The sequence below is a fragment of the Convolutriloba macropyga genome, chromosome 12, assembly GCF_964194025.1.
Source record: "Convolutriloba macropyga chromosome 12, txConMacr16.3, whole genome shotgun sequence".
NCBI classification, from domain to species: domain Eukaryota; kingdom Metazoa; phylum Xenacoelomorpha; order Acoela; family Convolutidae; genus Convolutriloba; species Convolutriloba macropyga.
In genome coordinates, this window is record NC_134479.1 from 19,410,149 (window position 1) to 19,433,423 (window position 23,275).

Consider the following 23,275-nt stretch of genomic DNA (forward strand, 5'->3'; position numbering starts at 1 on the left):
TTTTCAATGAAAAGTCATGATTAGGATACAAACTGATTAAAGATTGTTAGCTGCTTCAATTCATGGTTTTTGACCTGGCTGGTTTCCCTTGTTAGCCTTATACTGTTTTCATACAAAAGTCTTGCCAGTTACATTTTTAGTACGCTTCTCCTGCAGTTTTCGTTTCCTATTAACCATATAACCACCATAAATGGTTTTCTTAAAAACCATAAATCGACCATTAATGGTTTTCTTGAATACCATGAACCTTCCATAAATGGTTTTCTTAGATACCATGCACATTCCATTTATGACCGTCTTGGATACCATAGAGTTACCATTAATGGTGATCTTAGATACCATAGAGGTTTCATTAATGGCTATCTTGGATACCATAGAACTTCCATTAATGGCTATCTTAGATATCATACACCCGACCATTTCTAGTATCTTGGATACCATGGTAAGATCATACACGAAAATTTGGCCCTCCGTGGATGGAAGCATAAATGGTCTTAAGTATGGTATCTAAGATGGGGCAACCCGGGATAATACGTATCATTTTTCCTCAAAAACGTAGCCACTGGAATTTTGCAGAACCAAGACTCAGAGCATCGCAGAACTTCAATATTGTTAATTTTTGTGAGAATTAGGGAATAATAAAACTGGATATTTTGCTCAACTCTCACCCTTGGAAGTTGCTTTACCGTTTTTCTGCTAAACGAAATATTTTGGAATTTCTTTCCAGAAAGCTTTAAATCTTGAAAACAAAATGAATTATAAAAAGTTATGAGATTTTGTAATAAACATTTCGTGTGCAATTCATTCAATAGTTTGGAAAAAATGATTACATTATGTGGAAAGTTAATATTTAATGACAATCAGTGAGTGTTTTCCTTAGACCTTTTATAGTTCACTGCTACTTAGACACGGTCAACCCATGTAATTCTTTGGCAGGGGGACCTATGAACAATTCATATCTAATGAGGTTGAAGCAAAGTCTTTTCACGAGTCGTCATAATGAAATATTTTCTTAACCAGATGGTCGACCCCAAATTTTTTGCAAAACACATCTTCAAATCCGACATTTTTCATACAAAACATGTTTGGCCCCGGCATTGTTGGCTCAATGGCTGAGAATCTTTTATAATCTTTTCTCAATCGATATCAAGAAACTCGCGATTTCTAAGAAGGAGTGCTAGGAGCCGTATGCGGTCATAGTTTGGTAATAGAGAGATTGCAATTTTCCTTGGACAATCAATCAAAGCTCGGCCCCATACGGTGAAAGGGAAAGATGCAAAAAAACCTAAAGACTTAATGGAACCATATATGGCATTTAAATGAGGAGCAGGAAAGTTTTCTAGCCCATGAAAAAACTACATGCACACTCCATCAGTTCCTAGCCGATATGACAACTTTCCCGTCGAAAATAGAAAAAAAAAGAAGTTTTAGTTTCAAATTATTCACAATGTCTTAAAAATTGTGTAGACAATCTGATATCGGGAAAATATCTCTATTGCAACAGATAATAAGTCATAAAAAAACAGTTAATTTCATTGTATGACTACAAGACTCATATAGTTTTTATATGTCCTACTGTAATTTCAACCAAAGTTTTTTTCAGTGTTGCTCAATCAGTGTGATTTTTCAGAGTTTAAAAGTGACAGCTGTACTGTTCTGGTACTGAAGAGAACGGTTTTGAAACAACGGAAGCATAGATATTTTTTTAAGTGATCGTCTGATGCGCAACTGTATAATTATACTCAATTTCGATGTAATGGATTTGATAATGTGTTTTTGAGGTCTAAACCTTTTTTCGCAAAACTTGAAATTGAACTTTCTTTTCTCAAGAGAATATTGCCGATATTCATTGAATGGTGTGACTGTATAGGAAACAGTTTTTAGTTTTAGTCAACTAATATTAATCCACAAAAAAACCTCTCAATGTATCTAAGTTGACTACGAGACAAAACATATAAAATCTAAGAGGGGTTGTTGTCCCTCGCCGTTTTTATTTAAGCCGTTGAGACGAAAAATAAATTGGACACAATATTTTTTTCGTAATTCCTCCAATGATCTTTCCATAGACAAGAAGGATTGAACGTGCTCTTGTCATTCTAAATTTTTGGAGGTCACTTCTTTTCAAACCACGGTTACTACATACTCAACCTTCTTTATATTGATTGCTAGTCAGCTACGCCCGTACATAACTCTCAGCCGAATTCAGTACTGAGTTAAAGTCTAAATCAGGTCACATTTTGCACTGAAATGGTCTGATTCAGACCTAATTCAGTGATTCATACTGAAATATCTTCTGATTCAGAGGAATACATAATATATTCTCTGAATTTTGCTCTGATTCAGAGAAACTCAGAAATCAATTCACACTTGGTTCTGAAATTCTTCTTAATCAGTACTAAAATTAAAATTTTCTCTCAAAATGTTTTGAATCAGTACTGATTGTCACTGAACTGTAGGTGCGGGCGATCAATTTATGCTTTCAACTATGTTACAGTTGATCTAGATAGTATAGGTAATACCTTTAGCCAAAATAGCCTCAAAAACATCGCAAATAGCCAAAAAAAAACATATTTTACCAATCAGTAGACCATAAAACTAGATACCTTGTTGGCAGTCAACATTTTCTTTTTTTTTTGTTCCGGTTGTCAAGTAAGGTCTTTTCATAAATTTTTCAACGATTTTTTCATATCTAAAAAATGGTCGGCCTATAATATTTTTGCAGATTGACCTCGGACATTTCCAAGCGATAAATACGGTCAACTCAAAGTCTTTTGATGAGTCTTCGCAATAAAATAGTTTGATAAACAGCTGGTCGACCCTAATTTTTATCGGCCAATTCCTGGTCACTTCTGACAAATGTCAGCCAACACATGCCCCAGCCCTTACCGGTTAATCCATTGTTGACCCCGCTCATTAGTTGCTACGAAGTCTTTTCACGCCCGTAATCGGATAACAGCTTGGTCTCAATTAGGGATGAATAAATATAATAAAAATCGAGAAGAACTACTATGAAACTATTTCAATTATAGGCTGACGAAATGGCCCAACGCAAAATCAACTCAATAGTCAGTAAAATTGAATCAAAGCCTTACTCCGACACTGTGACCCCTAGAAGTAGTACTTCACTGTTCAGACGACACTCAGCTGACATTAGTGATAGAAGAAGCGGTCTAGAGGACATTAAGTTGGGATCTTTTATTGAAAGACGAAGTCAATTGGACGACGAGAAACTAATTGAAGAGAATGGGAACGATGAAAATAGTGTCGATGATTTGCAACAAACAGCTGATAGAGGTAAGATGGGTTAATGTTGGGAGTTAAATACCTAATCTGTTCATGTGCTATAGTGTTATTTATTTTTACAATATTTATAATATTTTTATAAAATTTATTACAGAAAATTTTTGCGCAAAAGTTATTTTGTTTGTTCACTTGGGTTATATTGCTTGTTATTCAAAAATAAACCATTTTTAATTGAAACGCATATAGTTCACACGGTCCTCTGGCAAACAGCGGTTGTTTTCGATCTTTTTTTTGTTTTCCTCGAGGGTTTAATTAGCGCGCGAACAAAGGGAATTTTGTTTTGAATTCCCGTACCTAACTCAAAAGCAAATTCAGTACTGAATCAGAGTAAAATTCAGAAATTATCAGTACTGATTCAGACTCTGATTCAGGTCACATTTCGCTCTGAATTCCTCTGATTCAGAGTCTGATACAGAATCTGAATCAGACTCTGATTCAGACTCTGATTTTTCTCTGATTCAGACTCTGATTCAGACTCAGATCTTCTCTGAGTTAGGGAAAATTCATACCTATGTTCTTGGGCCAAGCAAGGTTTTACCATTGCTTTCGCTCTCAGGTCCTTAAAATATACAAATTCATACAATATCTGTAGAAATTGAAGAAATTTATAAAAATAGGTTGTCGGAAATCTCCTCAAGTCAAGTTAAAGACTAACTTTGAGATTTTCCAGTATGTTCTGTGTGGTTTAAATCCTCCTCCTTTTGCATTCCGGGCTGGAGACCGGCAGTGGCGGAGTTACTGACATAAACTCTTGGAAAACTGGTATAGCATAGTAAAAAGAAACCAAGCTTGAACAATTTTCCAAAACAAAATATACGAAATAATGACAACTTGTTTTTCAAATAAACACATTCTGACCAAATCTTTTGCAGATTCACAGTTCACATAGCCCATACAACTGCTTCTAAATCAAAAATACAGAAATTAGCACTATATCAAAATACCAATAAAACCTGTTTTAAAACTGAATATAGAGAAAATTGCAACTTCTTTAAATAATGTTAACTTTTTTTCAAATAAACACATTCTGACCAAATCTTTTGCAGATTCACAGTTCACATAGCCCATACAACTGCTTCTAAATCAAAAATACCGGAAAATATCACTATATCACAATACCAATAAAACCTATTTTAAAACTGATTATAGAGAAAATTGCAACTTCTCTAAATATTGACAACTATTTTTCAAATAAACAAATTCTGACAAATTCATTTGCAGATTCACAATTCACATAGTCCATGCAGTTTTCTCTATACCAAAAACTCTGTAAATATGCATTATTTCACAATACAAATAAAACCTATTTTAAAACTGATTATAGAGAAAATTGCAACTTCTTTAAATAATGACAACTTTTTTCAAATAAACGTATTCTGGCCATTTCTTTTGCAGATTCACCCTTCACATAGCCCATACAACTGGTTCTAAAACAAAAAATGCCGGAAAACTGCAAGATTTCACAGTACCAATAAAACCTATTTTAAAACTGATTATATTTATAGAGAAAATTGCAACTTCTTTAAATAATGACAACTTTTTTTTCAAATAACCGCATTCTGGCCAATACTTTTTGCAGATTCACAGTTCACATAGCCCATACAACTGGTTGTAAACCAAAAATGCCGGCAAACTTCAATATTTCACAGTACCAACAAAACGTGTTTTAAAACTGATTATAGAGAAAATTGCAACTTCTTTAAGTAATGGCAACTTTTTTTCAAATAAGCGTATTCTGGCCATTTATTTTACAGAATCAGAGTTCGCATAGCCCATAAAATTAGTTCTAAACCAAAAATGCTGGAAAACAGCAATATTTCACAGTACCAATAAAACCTATTTTAAAACTGATTATAGAGAAAATTGAAACTTCTTTAAATAGTGACAACTTTTTTTCAAACAAACATATTCTGTCCATTTCTTTTGCAGATTCACAGTTCACATAGTCTATACAACTAGTTCTAAACCAAAGATACCGGAAAATAGCACTATATCACAATACCAATGAACCCTTTTTTAAAACTGATTTTAGAGAAAATTATAACTTGCTTACATAATGACAACTTTTTTTCAAATAAGCACATTCTGACCCAATCTTTTGCAGATTCACAGTTCACATAGCCTATACAACTAGTTCTATACCAAAAATCCCGCACAAATTGCCTTATTTTGCAATACCAATAAGACCTAACTTTAAAACTGATTATAGAGATAATTGCAATTTCTTTATGTAATGGCTAACTTTTTTTCAATTAAACACATTCTGACCAAATCTTTTGCAGATTCACAGTTCACATAGCCCATACAACTGCTTCTAAATCAAAAATACAGAAATTAGCACTATATCAAAATACCAATAAAAACTGTTTTAAAACTGAATATAGAGAAAATTGCAACTTCTTTAAATAATGTTAACTTTTTTTCAAATAAACACATTCTGACCAAATCTTTTGCAGATTCACAGTTCACATAGCCCATACAACTGCTTCTAAATCAAAAATACAGAAATTAGCACTATATCAAAATACCAATAAAACCTGTTTTAAAACTGAATATAGAGAAAATTGCAACTTCTTTAAATAATGTTAACTTTTTTTCAAATAAACACATTCTGACCAAATCTTTTGCAGATTCACAGTTCACATAGCCCATACAACTGCTTCTAAATCAAAAATACCGGAAAATATCACTATATCACAATACCAATAAAACCTATTTTAAAACTGATTATAGAGAAAATTGCAACTTCTCTAAATATTGACAACTATTTTTCAAATAAACAAATTCTGACAAATTCATTTGCAGATTCACAATTCACATAGTCCAAGCAGTTTTCTCTATACCAAAAACTCTGTAAATATGCATTATTTCACAATACAAATAAAACCTATTTTAAAACTGATTATAGAGAAAATTGCAACTTCTTTAAATAATGACAACTTTTTTCAAATAAACGTATTCTGGCCATTTCTTTTGCAGATTCACCCTTCACATAGCCCATACAACTGGTTCTAAAACAAAAAATGCCGGAAAACTGCAAGATTTCACAGTACCAATAAAACCTATTTTAAAACTGATTATATTTATAGAGAAAATTGCAACTTCTTTAAATAATGACAACTTTTTTTTCAAATAACCGCATTCTGGCCAATACTTTTTGCAGATTCACAGTTCACATAGCCCATACAACTGGTTGTAAACCAAAAATGCCGGCAAACTTCAATATTTCACAGTACCAACAAAACGTGTTTTAAAACTGATTATAGAGAAAATTGCAACTTCTTTAAGTAATGGCAACTTTTTTTCAAATAAGCGTATTCTGGCCATTTATTTTACAGAATCAGAGTTCGCATAGCCCATAAAATTAGTTCTAAACCAAAAATGCTGGAAAACAGCAATATTTCACAGTACCAATAAAACCTATTTTAAAACTGATTATAGAGAAAATTGAAACTTCTTTAAATAGTGACAACTTTTTTTCAAACAAACATATTCTGTCCATTTCTTTTGCAGATTCACAGTTCACATAGTCTATACAACTAGTTCTAAACCAAAGATACCGGAAAATAGCACTATATCACAATACCAATGAACCCTTTTTTAAAACTGATTTTAGAGAAAATTATAACTTGCTTACATAATGACAACTTTTTTTCAAATAAGCACATTCTGACCCAATCTTTTGCAGATTCACAGTTCACATAGCCTATACAACTAGTTCTATACCAAAAATCCCGCACAAATTGCCTTATTTTGCAATACCAATAAGACCTAACTTTAAAACTGATTATAGAGATAATTGCAATTTCTTTATGTAATGGCTAACTTTTTTTCAATTAAACACATTCTGACCAAATCTTTTGCAGATTCACAGTTCACATAGCCCATACAACTGCTTCTAAATCAAAAATACAGAAATTAGCACTATATCAAAATACCAATAAAACCTGTTTTAAAACTGAATATAGAGAAAATTGCAACTTCTTTAAATAATGTTAACTTTTTTTCAAATAAACACATTCTGACCAAATCTTTTGCAGATTCACAGTTCACATAGCCCATACAACTGCTTCTAAATCAAGAATACAGAAATTAGCACTATATCAAAATACCAATAAAACCTGTTTTAAAACTGAATATAGAGAAAATTGCAACTTCTTTAAATAATGTTAACTTTTTTTCAAATAAACACATTCTGACCAAATCTTTTGCAGATTCACAGTTCACATAGCCCATAAAACTGCTTCTAAATCAAAAATACCGGAAAATATCACTATATCACAATACCAATAAAACCTATTTTAAAACTGATTATAGAGAAAATTGCAACTTCTCTAAATATTGACAACTATTTTTCAAATAAACAAATTCTGACAAATTCATTTGCAGATTCACAATTCACATAGTCCATGCAGTTTTCTCTATACCAAAAACTCTGTAAATATGCATTATTTCACAATACAAATAAAACCTATTTTAAAACTGATTATAGAGAAAATTGCAACTTCTTTAAATAATGACAACTTTTTTCAAATAAACGTATTCTGGCCATTTCTTTTGCAGATTCACCCTTCACATAGCCCATACAACTGGTTCTAAAACAAAAAATGCCGGAAAACTGCAAGATTTCACAGTACCAATAAAACCTATTTTAAAACTGATTATATTTATAGAGAAAATTGCAACTTCTTTAAATAATGACAACTTTTTTTTTCAAATAACCGCATTCTGGCCAATACTTTTTGCAGATTCACAGTTCACATAGCCCATACAACTGGTTGTAAACCAAAAATGCCGGCAAACTTCAATATTTCACAGTACCAACAAAACGTGTTTTAAAACTGATTATAGAGAAAATTGCAACTTCTTTAAGTAATGGCAACTTTTTTTCAAATAAGCGTATTCTGGCCATTTATTTTACAGAATCAGAGTTCGCATAGCCCATAAAATTAGTTCTAAACCAAAAATGCTGGAAAACAGCAATATTTCACAGTACCAATAAAACCTATTTTAAAACTGATTATAGAGAAAATTGAAACTTCTTTAAATAGTGACAACTTTTTTTCAAACAAACATATTCTGTCCATTTCTTTTGCAGATTCACAGTTCACATAGTCTATACAACTAGTTCTAAACCAAAGATACCGGAAAATAGCACTATATCACAATACCAATGAACCCTTTTTTAAAACTGATTTTAGAGAAAATTATAACTTGCTTACATAATGACAACTTTTTTTCAAATAAGCACATTCTGACCCAATCTTTTGCAGATTCACAGTTCACATAGCCTATACAACTAGTTCTATACCAAAAATCCCGCACAAATTGCCTTATTTTGCAATACCAATAAGACCTAACTTTAAAACTGATTATAGAGATAATTGCAATTTCTTTATGTAATGGCTAACTTTTTTTCAATTAAACACATTCTGACCAAATCTTTTGCAGATTCACACTTCATAAAACCTTTACAATACCATATGATTTACTTAGTCTTTTTACATGGCTACACAAAAGTCCATTAATATTACCGAGAAAATGCAGGCGTTTCCCGAGCTATAACTCGGCAGCATTGTTGCGTACATGCATCTACATGACAAAACATAAAAACTGACCTTTTCCGGAAGCTCGTAGTTAAATATTTCAATCGACTCTGAACGGTAATTTGAGAGTCTTTCATTAACTCGGGGAATTTTGAATCCCTTTAACCAATCAGCCATAATTAAAGACCTATCTGAAAAGGACACCAATTTTCAACTTCAGTGTTAATGTCATACCACGACTCGCACAAAAACGCCGGCAAAACTCGTCCGCACAGACACTACATCCCCAACATGAGATTCACGAGAAGCCCAGCGGGGGGGGGAAACCGACTAACCGATGTCTCAACGGGACAGGGGGGGCGAGTGCACCTCATGTGGGCGAAACGCCCTCACCTTAGAATAATAGTAAATCACCAACACCCAAACTATAATTATAATCAGATACGTGACGTGGCATGCATTCGTGGCATACAGGGGCTCTATGAGACTAGTCCTAGTGTCAAGATTAGTCAATTTTACTCACTTTCACAAGTGAATTACCTCATTATAAGCATGAAATCATGGGGTTGGGGGGTCATTAGTAGAGTCAAAATTGACTCCTAGATCTCGGAAAAACCTATATAAATGTATATGGGGAGATTTCTCATTACAAATGGAGTTCAACGAGCCTATTCGTGCAGTCAGTTTATTAATTTTCAACATTTCACATGTTGAAACGTGAAACGTACCAGTCACTAAAAGATCAAAATGACCGTATGTGTCTCGGCCAATTTCTCGAAAACGGCTCAAAGAAACAAAACGCTATTTACAGGGATTCAAGTACGGCTCAAGTTGAGTTCAAATCAATAAAAAGATTGAAAATCGGTTAACTCTACGAGGAGATATTCCAACGTCAAGGTACCGTAGTGAATGACCAAATTGACCCAATTTCGGTCCCGTTTCTGTACTATACCCACATTATAACCACTATAACCACTCATTATAACCAGTGGTTTATAACCACACAAGCCACACATACTGTGTCAATGGGTTGCATAATGTGTCACACGCGGCGAATGCAGCCATATAGAAGTTTAACACATGGTCATCAATATAGTGCTTCTCTCCTCAGGGGGTCAATCTGGGGTCAAGTTTCCCGGCCAATTTCTCAAAAACGGCAGAACAAAAAAACACCCTTAGTACCGTTAGTAGTACTGTTTGAGATACGCATCATATCAAAAAATGAGTCCAATCGTTGCACTCTTCAAGGAGTTACAGCAAAAACAAGGTACCGTATCAAATGACCCCAGAGGGGAGATGCAGCACATTCAGAGCAAAAATTGACCCTCTGAACTACATAAAATGACATGTAAAATATATATGGCCACAATCACCATTATTAAATGAATCTAACGAACTATCTATCGAGTCTAAAATAGCAAAATTTTGATGTTGTAACATGTACATACACGAAATGTACCGGACACGAATTGGTCAAAATGGAGGTATGTGTCCTGGCCAATTTCTCGAAAACGGCTGAAAGAAACAAAACGCTATTTACAAGGATTCAAGTACGGCTCAAATCAAGTTGAGCTTAAATCAACAAACAGATCGAAAATTGGTTTACTCTACGAGGAGATATTCCAACATAAATGTACCGTACCAAATGACAAAATAGGACAAGTGCCGGTCACGTTTAGCTAAAATTCAGCACCTGGACTACGTAAAACTACATACAAAATATATATGGTGAGACTCCCCGCTAACTGGGGATTCTAAAACACGAACATTTGTTGGGTAAATCTCGTGTTTTGTTGTACCGAAATTTGGGTCACTCAAGATAGCCCGAAAATTCGACTTCAAATTTAACCATTATAACTTTTTGATTAGGACCATTTGAGAAACCAACCAAACACTGCCAGCAAGAAGTGTTCAGTGTCAACAAAATGCGATTACTCCCGTTTATTTTCGTCCAGTACTTTAGCAGATATTAACAAAATACTGACTTGTACCCATTAATTGGGCTAAAAGCGAAGCCCAAAATCTCCGGAACTGACGTGAAACAACGTGAAACAGCGTTGCCGGCGTATTTCTGGGTGTGATTTTGGTCCAATTTGACATTCTGGGTCACGGATAATCTTCATGGGGAGATGGGAAAAATTTCCCACCTCACCATGAAGGTTATGATGTTTTGTGTGTTTTGACATAAAACAGCATCCACAGAAATTTGATGAAATCGTGAAAAAAGAATATTTGTTGAGTTAACCCCATTAATTGACTCAATTAGTTTCTTTATCTTAAATACAAAACAGAAAACACAAAAAGCCAGCCAGAAAACGTGTTCAATTGCAAAAAACACCACTCAGCCATTAAATTTCAGAAAAAATTTGTTTTTCCGTGGTTCGATCTTTACAGAGAAAAAAATAGCCCATTAAACTGATCAAAAAAATAAAATGAGATACTTTTCACTATCAAAGGAACCTAAAAAACTCATATACGTAGGGTTACTTTGTTATTTTGGGTACCGAATTTTGTGTGATGCCAACATGAACTAATAATTCAACTTTTTTTTGAAAGTTGTCCTTGAATAACTTTTTTACTGTCCCGGTTATAAAAACCACTCATCAGGACAAGTAAGCAGATTTAGGTGCCAAAAAAACAAGCTCATGATTGTCAATTTGGTACAGTAGTTTTGAAGAAATGATCAAATATTTGAGCCATACCCCATTTTTTGTGTTCCTGAGAAACCCAATTTATTCGCAAATTCTTGCAAAAACAACTTGAAACAGTAATCAGACGAATAATGATACAATAATACAAGTAAAGGTAGAGACGAAAGCTCTGAAAGCGAACGCCAACAGTTGAGATGTATACTTCTATTGATATTTTTCTTAAAAAATTTGGTTCAACTAATCTATACAGAATTGTTTCATTGTTCAGATTTTTTCTGCTTCAGAATTTTTTTTCAAATATCTAGATTTATCAAAAAGTACCCCAAGCTCTTTATTAACTCTGGGCAGATGACATGGTAGCTCCAATTAACACAGCCTGAACTTTTGTCGTATCTGAGTTACATAATTTTCCACAAAAAAATTTTCTGTTTCGAAAAGTTTTGCTGACCAGAGCAAATTATACTGCCCTCCTACTTGTACTTAATTGCCCAGAAAAGTCATTTCTCAGTGATCTAAGAGCTCAGTTTGTTAATCGTTTGACCATAATTTCTGTTTTAGCCTGTTGTAGTTCAGAATACTTCGATATACTTTTCTTGGCATAGAACATAAAAAATTTAGTTTTGGAGTTGTTGAACGAATCCCGATGGTCTTTCAATTACACCATCAAAACTTGTGAAAAAATGGTACACTGGGCAATCTAAAACACTATAATTTATAGTGTTGACACCAAAAATTTCAACTTGTCTACGTCACCGCAGAAATAGCCGAAAATGGCCCAAAATCAAGGCTCGGCGCATACAGATCAAAAATAGATCCATTGAACTCCATAAAACCATATGAAAAAATATATGGGCATAATCCCCATTATCTGAGGAATCTAAGGAACCAATATATGTAGGGTTCCTCGGCTCTTTTGGGGTACTGCTTTTTGAGTCCGCCAAGATGACCTAAAATACCGACTTTTCGCAAATTTGACAAAAAATAACTTTTTTACCCTCCTGGTTACAGAAACCATGTAAAAGGACAAACAATAGCAGTTCATTGGCAACAAAAAGCGACCTTGTTCTTCCAATTTGGTCAAGTACTTTATAAGATATTAGAAAAATACATATTAATACCCCATGTTTTGGGCTACCAGCTATTCAGCAAATCACCGATACTGACGTGAAACAACGTGACACATCATTTTCAGTAAATTTCTGTGTGTAATTTTGGTTCATCTTGACTTTTTTGGTCACAGCCAGCCTTCATGGAGAGGTGGGGAAAAAATTCCAACCTCGCCATGAATACTAAGATGAGATGGTAAAATATGACAAAATATGACATTCGTCAAACTTTGATGAAAAAGTCAAAAAGATAAAGTTGTCAGCAAAGACTCATAACGATCATGTTTGACCTATACAAATAAGCAAATTTTAATAGTGGGGTGCTTATTGCACTGAGTTTAATTGTTGACATGGACACGAATTATTACCTCTTATGAATGAATGTCAGGAACTAGACTTTTTGTGTAAATTTTGAAGTGTAAAAAACTTTGTTGTTTGTTTGGGTAGGAATTTTCTCAGGTTCTTCTATGGCTATCACTCGTTGGATACTGCATAATGAGTCTAATATCCGAAGAATCAAATTTCAAAAAAAAATTGAGTTTTGTGGAATTGTGTGACGATTCGTTGGAGTTTTATGATTCGTTTTCCACTTTCGACTATAGATTTTCGTCAAAATTTTTGTGGATATATTTACTTATATCGTCGAAAAGGTTTACATTTTGTGACGAGTATTAATATAAAAATTGTTTGAAAAATTGAGAAATTCTTTGTTGCAAATGCAAATTACTTAAATAAAGACAACTTTTATTCTCATATGTGTTTTTTGCCGTTTTTGCAGATTAAGTACGAAGCGGCCATACGGTTTAATTAACAAAAAAATCAAGAAAACCAAATAATTTACTTTAACAGACTTTCTATATAAGACTTTTTATATAAGTGATTATAGAGAAAGTCGCAAATTATTTTTCTATAATGACAGTTTCTTCTCTCAAAGAAAAACATTCTGACCAAAATCTTTGTAGATTCTTGGTTAGTATAAAGTCTCTAATTGCATCATAGAACCAGGTGCTCAGATATGCAGCAGATGTTGTAAAAAATGATCAGAATCATAGTTAATATTTTTATTCTAAAAAGTGCAAAAAACTCAAGATGCCTACTTTTATCACTGCTATTGTTGCAAAGACCTATTTCGGAGCCAGTTTTTTTTGACCAATTTTGTTTGTTTTGCTGCTTTAAAAAAATTCTGATTTTTGTTTTGAATCAGAGTTGATTCAGAAATTGTTTTTCTGATTTTGCTCTGGTTCAGAGATTTTCAGAGAAAACTGATTCTGTATTTTTCTCTGAATCAGAGAAATTCAGAATTTTTTCTGAATTATCTCTGATTCAGTACTGAAAACCTAAATTTCTCTGAAAATGCTCTGATTCAGTACTGATGATCTCTGAATGTTAGGTACGGGTTAACATTCTCGTTCTTGTTATTACCGAAAAACTCAATTCGCTTTAGCTCCTAATCCTAAGCAAAATATGTGTTGAAAGAGAAAATGTCAATTAACCACAGCGGTTATCTGCAATGACAATATTGCAGCCTTAGTGAAGAAAAACTTTGGGCAAAATGTGTTGTAATGTTTTTCGGTCTGCGGTAATCTTCTCTCTCTGCTGTGTGAAATATGTGGTCAAGTGACGCATAATTTTGTAATCAAATAGGTCGTGCAAAAGAGTACTCTTGATCCTGATCTTTATGAAATTCGCATTTTGAGCTGATCAATCTTCAGAACATCTTGTTTTAATTTTAAAACTTGCTGACATGAATTTTGAATTAACGTTAACAGGTAACAAAAAAACTATTGGCAAGTCTAGAGTGAAACTATGCACATCTTGTGTCTAAAGTTGATCAATTTTTGGGATGAATTTGGTGAAACAGCAGATGAGCATTTAGCAAAATTTGTCTGTTGCTTGATGCTTAACGCAAAATTTTGTTTGATTATTATGCAAATTGATTTATTTTGCTACCTCGAGGTTTTTCCACTGAAATGTTTTAACTGTGATGAATGTGATAAATTTTGGCTATAAAATTGCAGTTTTTGCAGTGAATGCACGGAGGAAAATCAACAGATTTCACGCATTCTTAATCAGCACAGATTCAAAAGTGGCAATTCAAAAAAATCGTTATCGTAAATGCACTGCATGATCATTTTGTGGTGAGACGCTGAATTACTGACTCAGCTTTCCTCATGTAGCGGTGAACAATTATACCATTACCTCCACCAAAAATAAATCTAGATATACTTTAAAGCTACCAATTTAAAAAAGTGAAGTCGCAAATAATCACCCCATTTCTTGCTAAGATTTACAGCTATCTCAAATAAAACTCAATGGCGTGAACTCCGTTTAGAATTGAAACAACCCAGTCAAAGGTCGCAGACCAAAAGTCAATATTATTTCCAGATCAAAATAGACGCATGAGGGGCGCATTGTGCGATCAAATTTCATCGGCCTGGAAACACGAATGAACTCACGAATGCTTGACATATGTAGCTTTGAACGCACAAACGTCCGGACATCGGAAATATTCAACGCACGAAAATCTGGGCATAGATAACTTTGCAGGAAAAAATCTGGACAGATTGAACGTCAAGCCCAAATCAATTTATTGAACAGAAACAAAAATGGCAAAACTTTTGAACTCATGGTTCATTCAGCAATCTTATCAGAGTTCTCACTCAATTGAATGCTTTCTACACAAAAACCTAATTCACTTGTGTTCAAAACTTGCAAAACGTCATAAGCACAATTTTTTTTATATTTTTGACAATTTTGGACAATTTTTAATTCTAGAGTTATATAACATTGTTGAAGTTGCAACAAAAAGTCACGCTCGAATAACTGGATGAATTGCACCCCTATCAACCAATATTTTCATCAGCTATTATTTCACTATATGTAACCATTACTAAGGTCCCACATCACTACTATAACATTATGATATCTATACATGACTTGAACACATTATAAAAAAATTGTGTAACACTTACACGCAAAAACACTGATATAGATCAAATAGTGAACGCATGAAGGTCAGGACATACTCACTTTTGACTACCAGAGAAGTGCACAAAAATTTTGACCGCACGAACGTCAAAACTTTGAATGCACAACAAGCTTGAATGAACGCTCAAAAGTCGATTGAAAGCACGAAAATAATGACATGAATGCAAAAAGCCCGGACACACTCACTTTTGAACGCAGGAATGATTTGAAGGAGATGTTTTGAACGCTCATAAGTCCAGACATAGACTTTTTGTCTGGAAGGTCTGGACATAAATATACGCCGTTTGTGATGGCCTGGACATGCCTACTTTTGAGATGCCACCTCAGTCTGGGAATCCTCAGTCGACAAATAATGGTTTCCGTACAAGATCTCGTAAATTTCATTCACCAGTTTATAGAAAAATGATTTATTCTCAGAAAGTTCCCTGAGTCAACTTAAATTTGTATGAATCTGAAGTAACTTATAAGGTATCTATACGTTATACCATATGTGTACAATCTAATAAGCTGTGAGCGGCGGAAGAAATTTTCGTTTATAGTTGTTGTTTTTCAAAAACATTGCAACAGGAGTTATTTGCGCTGATTGCTTTTGCAAGCAAATTTAAAGAATCTAAATCAACTTCATCAGGTAGAATACCTTAGCACGTTAAAAAAGTAATTATTTTAAGTACTTTTATTTTTAAAAGTAATTAAGTAATCAGGTAATTAATTTAAGCGAAGTAAACAACATTTTATTTTTGAATTTGAAATATACTACATCATTAACAAATTAAAATGGCTGACAAAAAAATTCACGATCTAAACTATTCAAAATCTGTATTTTACGCTCTTTTATTATAAGCTTGTTAAAAGAAGAATTGTGCCCCTTCTTATATTTTTCCAAGGAAATTGCTCAAGATAAGTTTAATCTTATGAGATGAAATATGATGAATTGTATAATAAACACAATTTTCAAAGATTTTTTGACTAGGGAGTCCTTGGATAGTATGATACGTATAGCTAAGCATTCAAAAAGTTATTATAACACGGAGACAAGAGTTCAGATCTAGGCTAATGAGTAATTTTTGAACTGTTTGCAAGATTATCTCTGTGAAAATTATTTATCAAAACTATTAGTTTTTGCACTTTTTCGATACATACCTAGGTGCTATGAATATTAATACTGACTTCTTTTGTTAGCGTCGTGTAAATAATTTAAATTAAAATGGCGTGGGTTAACTGGCTCTTGTTTCTGGTCTCTGTAATGTTTAGAGGCTGTTTAAGAGGATGCCACGCCGGTTTAGGCTGCGACTTATGAAAAGACCATGCTCGACCAAAAAGTGGTTTGAAAAGCTCGTGCTGGACTCAAACAGCCCATTAAACGACATTATCTGGACCTATTCCTTGAGCTAGACTTTGTCTCGACCAAAATTTTATACGCTGGACTTTAGTTGGACCCAAATATGATGCTCGACTTTACCTCGACCTATGATGTTCACGCTGGACCCAAAAAAATTACATTTTTACAGAAAATTGGCTCTTGCTTATACTCCCCACCCGCTTTTCGAAGGTGTACTGCAACGCTAGTTTGGTCTTGCTGCTAGGTGATACACATCTATAAAAAGAATTACAGAAAAATTAACTGTTATTAATCCCACAAAATGCGATCCTCGACTCATGAAAAGACCATGCTGGACCTTAATTTGCTATGAAAATAACTTATCTGGACCCATGAAAATACTTCACCTCAACTTTGATTAGGAGCTAAACCGTGTATTTATAGTCAATATTTGACCCCTACTAGAATTTTAAAGTCTTTCCATAAGTCGAGGTCTAAACCTGAGCACAAACCTAAATCCTGATTTTTACGCACTTCTATGATAATCTTGTTAAAAGGTGAATCGTGCCCTCTTATATTCTTTCCCTAGAAAGTATCACAAGATATGCTTTATGTTATCAGATTTTATATGACTTGTAAATTAAGCAAAAAACTCGCAATCATGAGCAAAACTTTTGTAAAATTCTCACATTAAAAAAGAACTTGAAGCAAGACGTCCAAGTTAATTTTTATGGTTAAAACAATTACAGTACCTACTCGGAAACCTCATTTTTTATTCACATCAGATACGGATTTGCGTTCACTCCAAGTTTTAATGCCGTACATTTTTGCATAAACATGATGCCAACAAATGTTTAGAAAAGGGTGACAAATTTTCAACTGACAAACTGGACCAGGAAATAAAGCAAACATCGGCAATGATCAGAGAGCTGACCAAAAAACTGCAAGAGAGAGAAAAGAAGGAAGAAAAAACTGCCACAAGGAAGCAAGAGATAACTGACATCACTAACCAGGTAAAAGTTGATACTGAGATGAACTTTTTAGGCCTTGAGGAACCGAAGTACAAAACAAAGGTTGAGCACATGAATTTATAAGAAAACAAAATTGCGTTCAATGAAAACAGATTATGCTTTCACGGATAAGAACCACGACCAGAGACAGGGGATAATACGTACAGTAGATCGAAGCTCAAAACAATCTAGACATGTCGCGTCTTCCGCCAGGTCCACAACTTTTTTTGGTTAGCTTAGCCAGTTTTGGTCTGCTCGTTCTGACTGGTCAAATACGAAAACCTTGGACTGGTCAAGGGTCTGGGTCCGTTGGCTGCGAGTAATTGTTTTTCAGTGGTATAGTTGTTATGTTCCAGGATAATCAAATCCGAGGTGGGAGATTGTCAAACTATGATCTAACAACTATTATCTGGGGGTGTACCCTCCCGAACAATAAATACATAGTGTGGACCATACTCGGGTCGAGGCCGAATGGTTATCTTCCAAAAACTTGCAAGTTCTTACAAGTTAATCATTCGACTTACAAGGCTCTTACAAGTTATCCAATCGACTTACAAGTTACTTACAAGTTAACCATTCGCACACACACCACACACCACACACACCACGCATACACACACACAAGCGCACACACATACACGCACACATACACATGCACATACACACATACACACACACACGCACAAACACATGCACACAAACTTACACATACACACACGCACACACTCACATACACACATACACACATACAATACACACACATACGCACTAAATTGTAAATAAAGCGTTGCCAGACATGAATGTAAACCGATGTGTGGAAAAAATGGAATCTGAAAAAGTATGAATTAAATTATAGAAAAGGCTATAAAATGAAGGGCCACTAAATTATTTTGGAAAAATAATAATATATGAATTTGAAAATTCAATGAAAGTCAATATTTTGGGATCATTTTTGAAAAAGCGATCGTGAAGAAGCATTGAAATCCACAGTTTTTTCAACGAATTGCGAAAGGATCTTTCTTGAACTGATAAAATTGAAAAAAGTAACCATTTTGTCTACTTAGGTCAACTTGTATTATGTTATCCAAACAGAGCAACTAACTTTCACGCGCTTTCTACGTTAAATGACTGAATGTTAAATTGAATTAACCAATAAGAGTTGTGCTTGACCGGAACGAACTTGCATGAAACTTACACGCTAGCCGTTCGCCTTGCAAGTTCTTACAAGTTAACCATTCGACTTACAAGTTCTTACAAGTTAAACATCTTTTGCAAGAAACTTGCAAGCTCTTACAAGTTAACCATTCGGTCTCGACCCGGATAGTTTTTGTTGCGATATTTCAAGATATAGGCAAGCTATGTCGAATCATGAGCCCAAGTTACCGAATCATGTTCACAATTCGTCTCAATAAATTGTACAAATTTGAATCATGAGCCCACTCTTTCAAATTATAACCCGTCAATTTCGAGTCATGAGCGGGTAAAATTATAAATAAAAAACCAAAATATTCTAATTCATAATCTGATTAAGTCTGGCTCAGCAGTCACACTTATTTTTTTACATTTTTCTTTTTTTTTCAGTGAATTAACTGAGAAAGTGAACTCACGCAATATATCAGCATGAATTGCTAGTTAGCAAAAGCAACACTAAAAACTGCCAAACCTGTGATAAAAATCTTAAATTTTTTCCTGCAAGGTGACAAAATGCGGGCATTCAGTCCTGTCCTTATTTATTGAGTTTCTGAAGACTTATACATAATTTAAGCAGAAAAAAAAACTGTTAGATTTTTCAGCAGTTATCATTGGTAGTCTATATGTCGCAACTTTCTAATTAATTTTTAGTACCTTTGTAAAAAAATGTGGTTTGAAAAGAATCATTTATAATGAATCAAAGAATTTCAGCATGTGTTTAAATTTTGGCTGATCATAGTCGCCTCAGTTTTGCACTGTCAGGAATGTCGAATCATAATCGCGCATTCGTTCACTCCCCGTTCAGTCGGATCATGCTTGTCTTATTTTGCACAGTTTTTAACAATTTTCCACTCTTTTGCACATAAATGCAGTTTCAAATCAATTGAATTTAATGTATGAGATCTGGTCCTGGCCTTTTTTGTCGGGATCAGGCTGTCTGGTCATAGTCTTATAATTTTTAATCGCCGCACTTTTGGCTGATGGCTGGAAATCTTTGCATACTTGCGCATGGTCGAAACATAAATACGTTTTGTCACGCTATTTCGTGGTTGTTTTATGCAAATGCGAACCAATTCTGGTCATGCTCAATTCAACTCTGAATCCTGTAATCATGGACAACTTTTGTCTGGATCATCTGGTTCACATTTCCACCATCTCACCCAAGGAAGTCTAATGGTCTAAGACCGGAATAACCAAAGTCAGTTTGGTCTGAACAAGTTGACCAACATATGTTAGGTCTCAACCAAGATAATCAAAGTCTGTTTAGTCTCAACCAGTGTGATCAAAATCTGTTAGGTCTAAACCAGGGTGATCACGGAGTCTTTTTAGTCTGACCCCAAGTTGATCATAATCTGTTGAATCTGACCCACAGCAGATTTTTGCTATGTATGGTCTTAATCTGAAGGGCTCTTTTTGAGGCTGTTTTGAAAAATTATTCATTAACTTCAAAAGCATACTTCTACATCATAATAAATGCGACCCAAGTTTTTAACATGATTGTCGAAACTATTCGCAAAATAGTAGTCTTTGCACAAATATATAGTAAACCGAAATCACTGATCAAAAAATATACCAGTTTTCATCTAGGTGAACCTCTGTTATGGAGAAACAAATAATTGCAAAAATTACGATAGTATGGCCTGCCTGGCTCTTTTGTGTTATTGCCCCCCCCCCCGCCTTATATAGCCAGTCTATTTGCAACCCCCAAATATGTTCTTTTTGGTCCTTAGAGATCCTTTGTTTTAGTCATAATAAATTGCCGGTACCGGTAGACGAATGGATGAATTTTTGTTTCCGGTTGTCAAAAAAAAATAGTACCATAGAGCTATTCCTGCAAAACAAAAGCGAAAAATGTTAAAAACACGATTATTCTTTGTCTGTTTACATTATAAGCAAAGTTTGATTACCTTATACGGTGACGTCTTAACAGATAGACGTACCAAAATATAGAATTTTCAACGGATGTGATTGGTTGACAAATTTAAAACGCTATACCTTTTTGCGTTCAATTAGCCTAAGTTGGACATAGTCTAATTCTAGATGATATCTTTTACCGCATCTGGCCATATGCCTCGCGGGTCATGGCCATGCCTCAGCGGCCCTTGGGACTTGATATGAAACTTTCACAACCGAACTTGAGACCTGTTTCCCTCAATATAAATTATTTTTTCGCTTTCGGCTTATCGCGATTTCTGAGCAACTTTACGTTAACAATCATATCCTATTTAACATGGAGAATTTGTTGAGCAATCAGCTAATCAGAAAACAATACTCCAATTTTCTCAATTGTGATTGGCCAGCAATAAAAATTTCTATATTTTGGTACGTCTGCCATTTTCACTAGCGCCACCTTATACGTCTTAATTTCAAAACTTGGCTGCAAAATTAAATTGTAATTGCCATTTGTAGATAATTGTATATGTTAGTGTATGAAATGAAACCAACATGCTATAACATGTATAAGTTGGGGGGGGGCAATAACAGAAAAGATACATACACAAAAAATCCACTTATTTGAACAGTTATTTTTCAGAAACGAGAGCAATATGTGGAGGCAGCCAAAGAGAATGTGCAATTAGCAGAAAGAATCAGATTGAAAGCAGACAAGTGTGCTAAGCTAGCCAGGAAGATTGAAGAAGCAACTAAGAGTCTTGAAGACACCAGGTGAAATAATTTACTTTTGTTACGGGACTTTAGTAGTATTGACTATATCTCGACATCGTTCTCTTTTTGCCATCTTGCAAATTTAGAAGTCTATAAGAAGACTAAAATTAGAAGACTAAAACGGAGTCGGTAGATGCGCTGATTTCCCAAACAAAAAATAATCTCCGAGTAGATTGATCTACGCCAAGGTAGTCCCTAATAAGATGAGCGAAAACGACCTGATTCGACAACGGGCTCTTTATGGAGGAAAAAACAAGTGTTGTATGAACAAATCATATAACACTACACTCTAAATAAAGTTCAGGTAAATTTAACTGAAAAACAAAAAAAAACACCTTAAGTTACCTGAAACTTTCAGGTAGTTTTGCCTTACCTGAATTTATCTAACTTACCTTAACTTTACCTGAAAATTATCTGAAAAATTAAGGAGGCACCACCTGAACTTTTACCCATAGGGACTCATAAAAACCTCAATGGCATATTTGTTAGGTACTCAATTAGCCGACTGAGATTAGCGGACAATGAGCTGCACCAGATGAAGTGGGTCCACTACCGCTTGAAGAAGACAATTGACCACCAGAACAGACTGATGGAAGAAGTATCGGCTGAAATCAGTGAGCAAACAGGGAAACCAGTTCACGGAGGACAGTAAGTTAATCAATACTTTTATGCCAAATAATTCTGGATTATTCTTTTTTTCACGAGTATTACACTGGAAAAATAATGATCAAGACTTGAATGTAATTAAGGGGAATAACGATGAAATCGCTTACTGCGATTACAAACCGAAGAATCGGTAGATTAATTAATTAAGCGATCGATTCTTCGGTCTGTCATCGCAGTTAGATTTGATAGTTATTTCCTTAATTATTTTCAAGTCTTGATCATTATTTTTCCAGTGTAATACTCCTCTTGGGTCAACAAATTAGTGATAATCTCGTCCTGAGTTGTCAAGACTTAAGACCTGATTCAAGACGTACATAGTCTGAAAAGAGACATGATCAGAGCTCTAATATAGTAGTATGATCAAAGAGTTCCAAGTTCAGTAATTCAGTACTGATTAAGAATTGGTCAATTTTTGATGCTATAGCATATTAATAGCCGAAAGCTACCTTTTTGTTGCATAAGGAATATTTTGTGCAGGAGTTCGAATTTGCAGTAATACTAATTGTTTTGTATAGGGTGCAGAGCATAAGGAGCAGAAAAAGCATATGTCTTGAAATATGTCTTCCTTATTTTTTGCTTACAATTTTTCATAAAGACAGCGTTTTGACGAGATAATAAAATAATTGGTGTTTTAATTTGAATTAATTAACTTAAAACTTAAGATTTGATTTTCCTGCAGAACAACACCGAGCCCAATTTTAAGTAATTTTTGAAGATATGTAAGCATTCGATAAGAGAATTAGAGCAAAAAAGGAACAAAACGTACATTTTTCTGCTGTAAAATTTATCTTAAGTTAAGGTTATTCAGCTTGAAAACAATATTTTAGACCAT

At 34.2% G+C, this 23,275-nt stretch overlaps 1 protein-coding gene across 1 annotated transcript in view; it reads left to right on the top strand.

Annotated features, from left to right (window-relative positions):
- Nucleotides 1-23,275, top strand: part of LOC142350644 (uncharacterized) — a 39,176-nt gene that overhangs the window by 15,449 nt on the left and 452 nt on the right. The window contains exons 4-7 of the mRNA XM_075402555.1: nucleotides 3,030-3,294; nucleotides 17,771-17,925; nucleotides 21,647-21,777; nucleotides 22,267-22,425. Of these exons, the coding sequence (XP_075258670.1) occupies nucleotides 3,030-3,294; nucleotides 17,771-17,925; nucleotides 21,647-21,777; nucleotides 22,267-22,425 (710 nt within the window). The remainder of the gene's footprint in view (nucleotides 1-3,029; nucleotides 3,295-17,770; nucleotides 17,926-21,646; nucleotides 21,778-22,266; nucleotides 22,426-23,275) is intronic.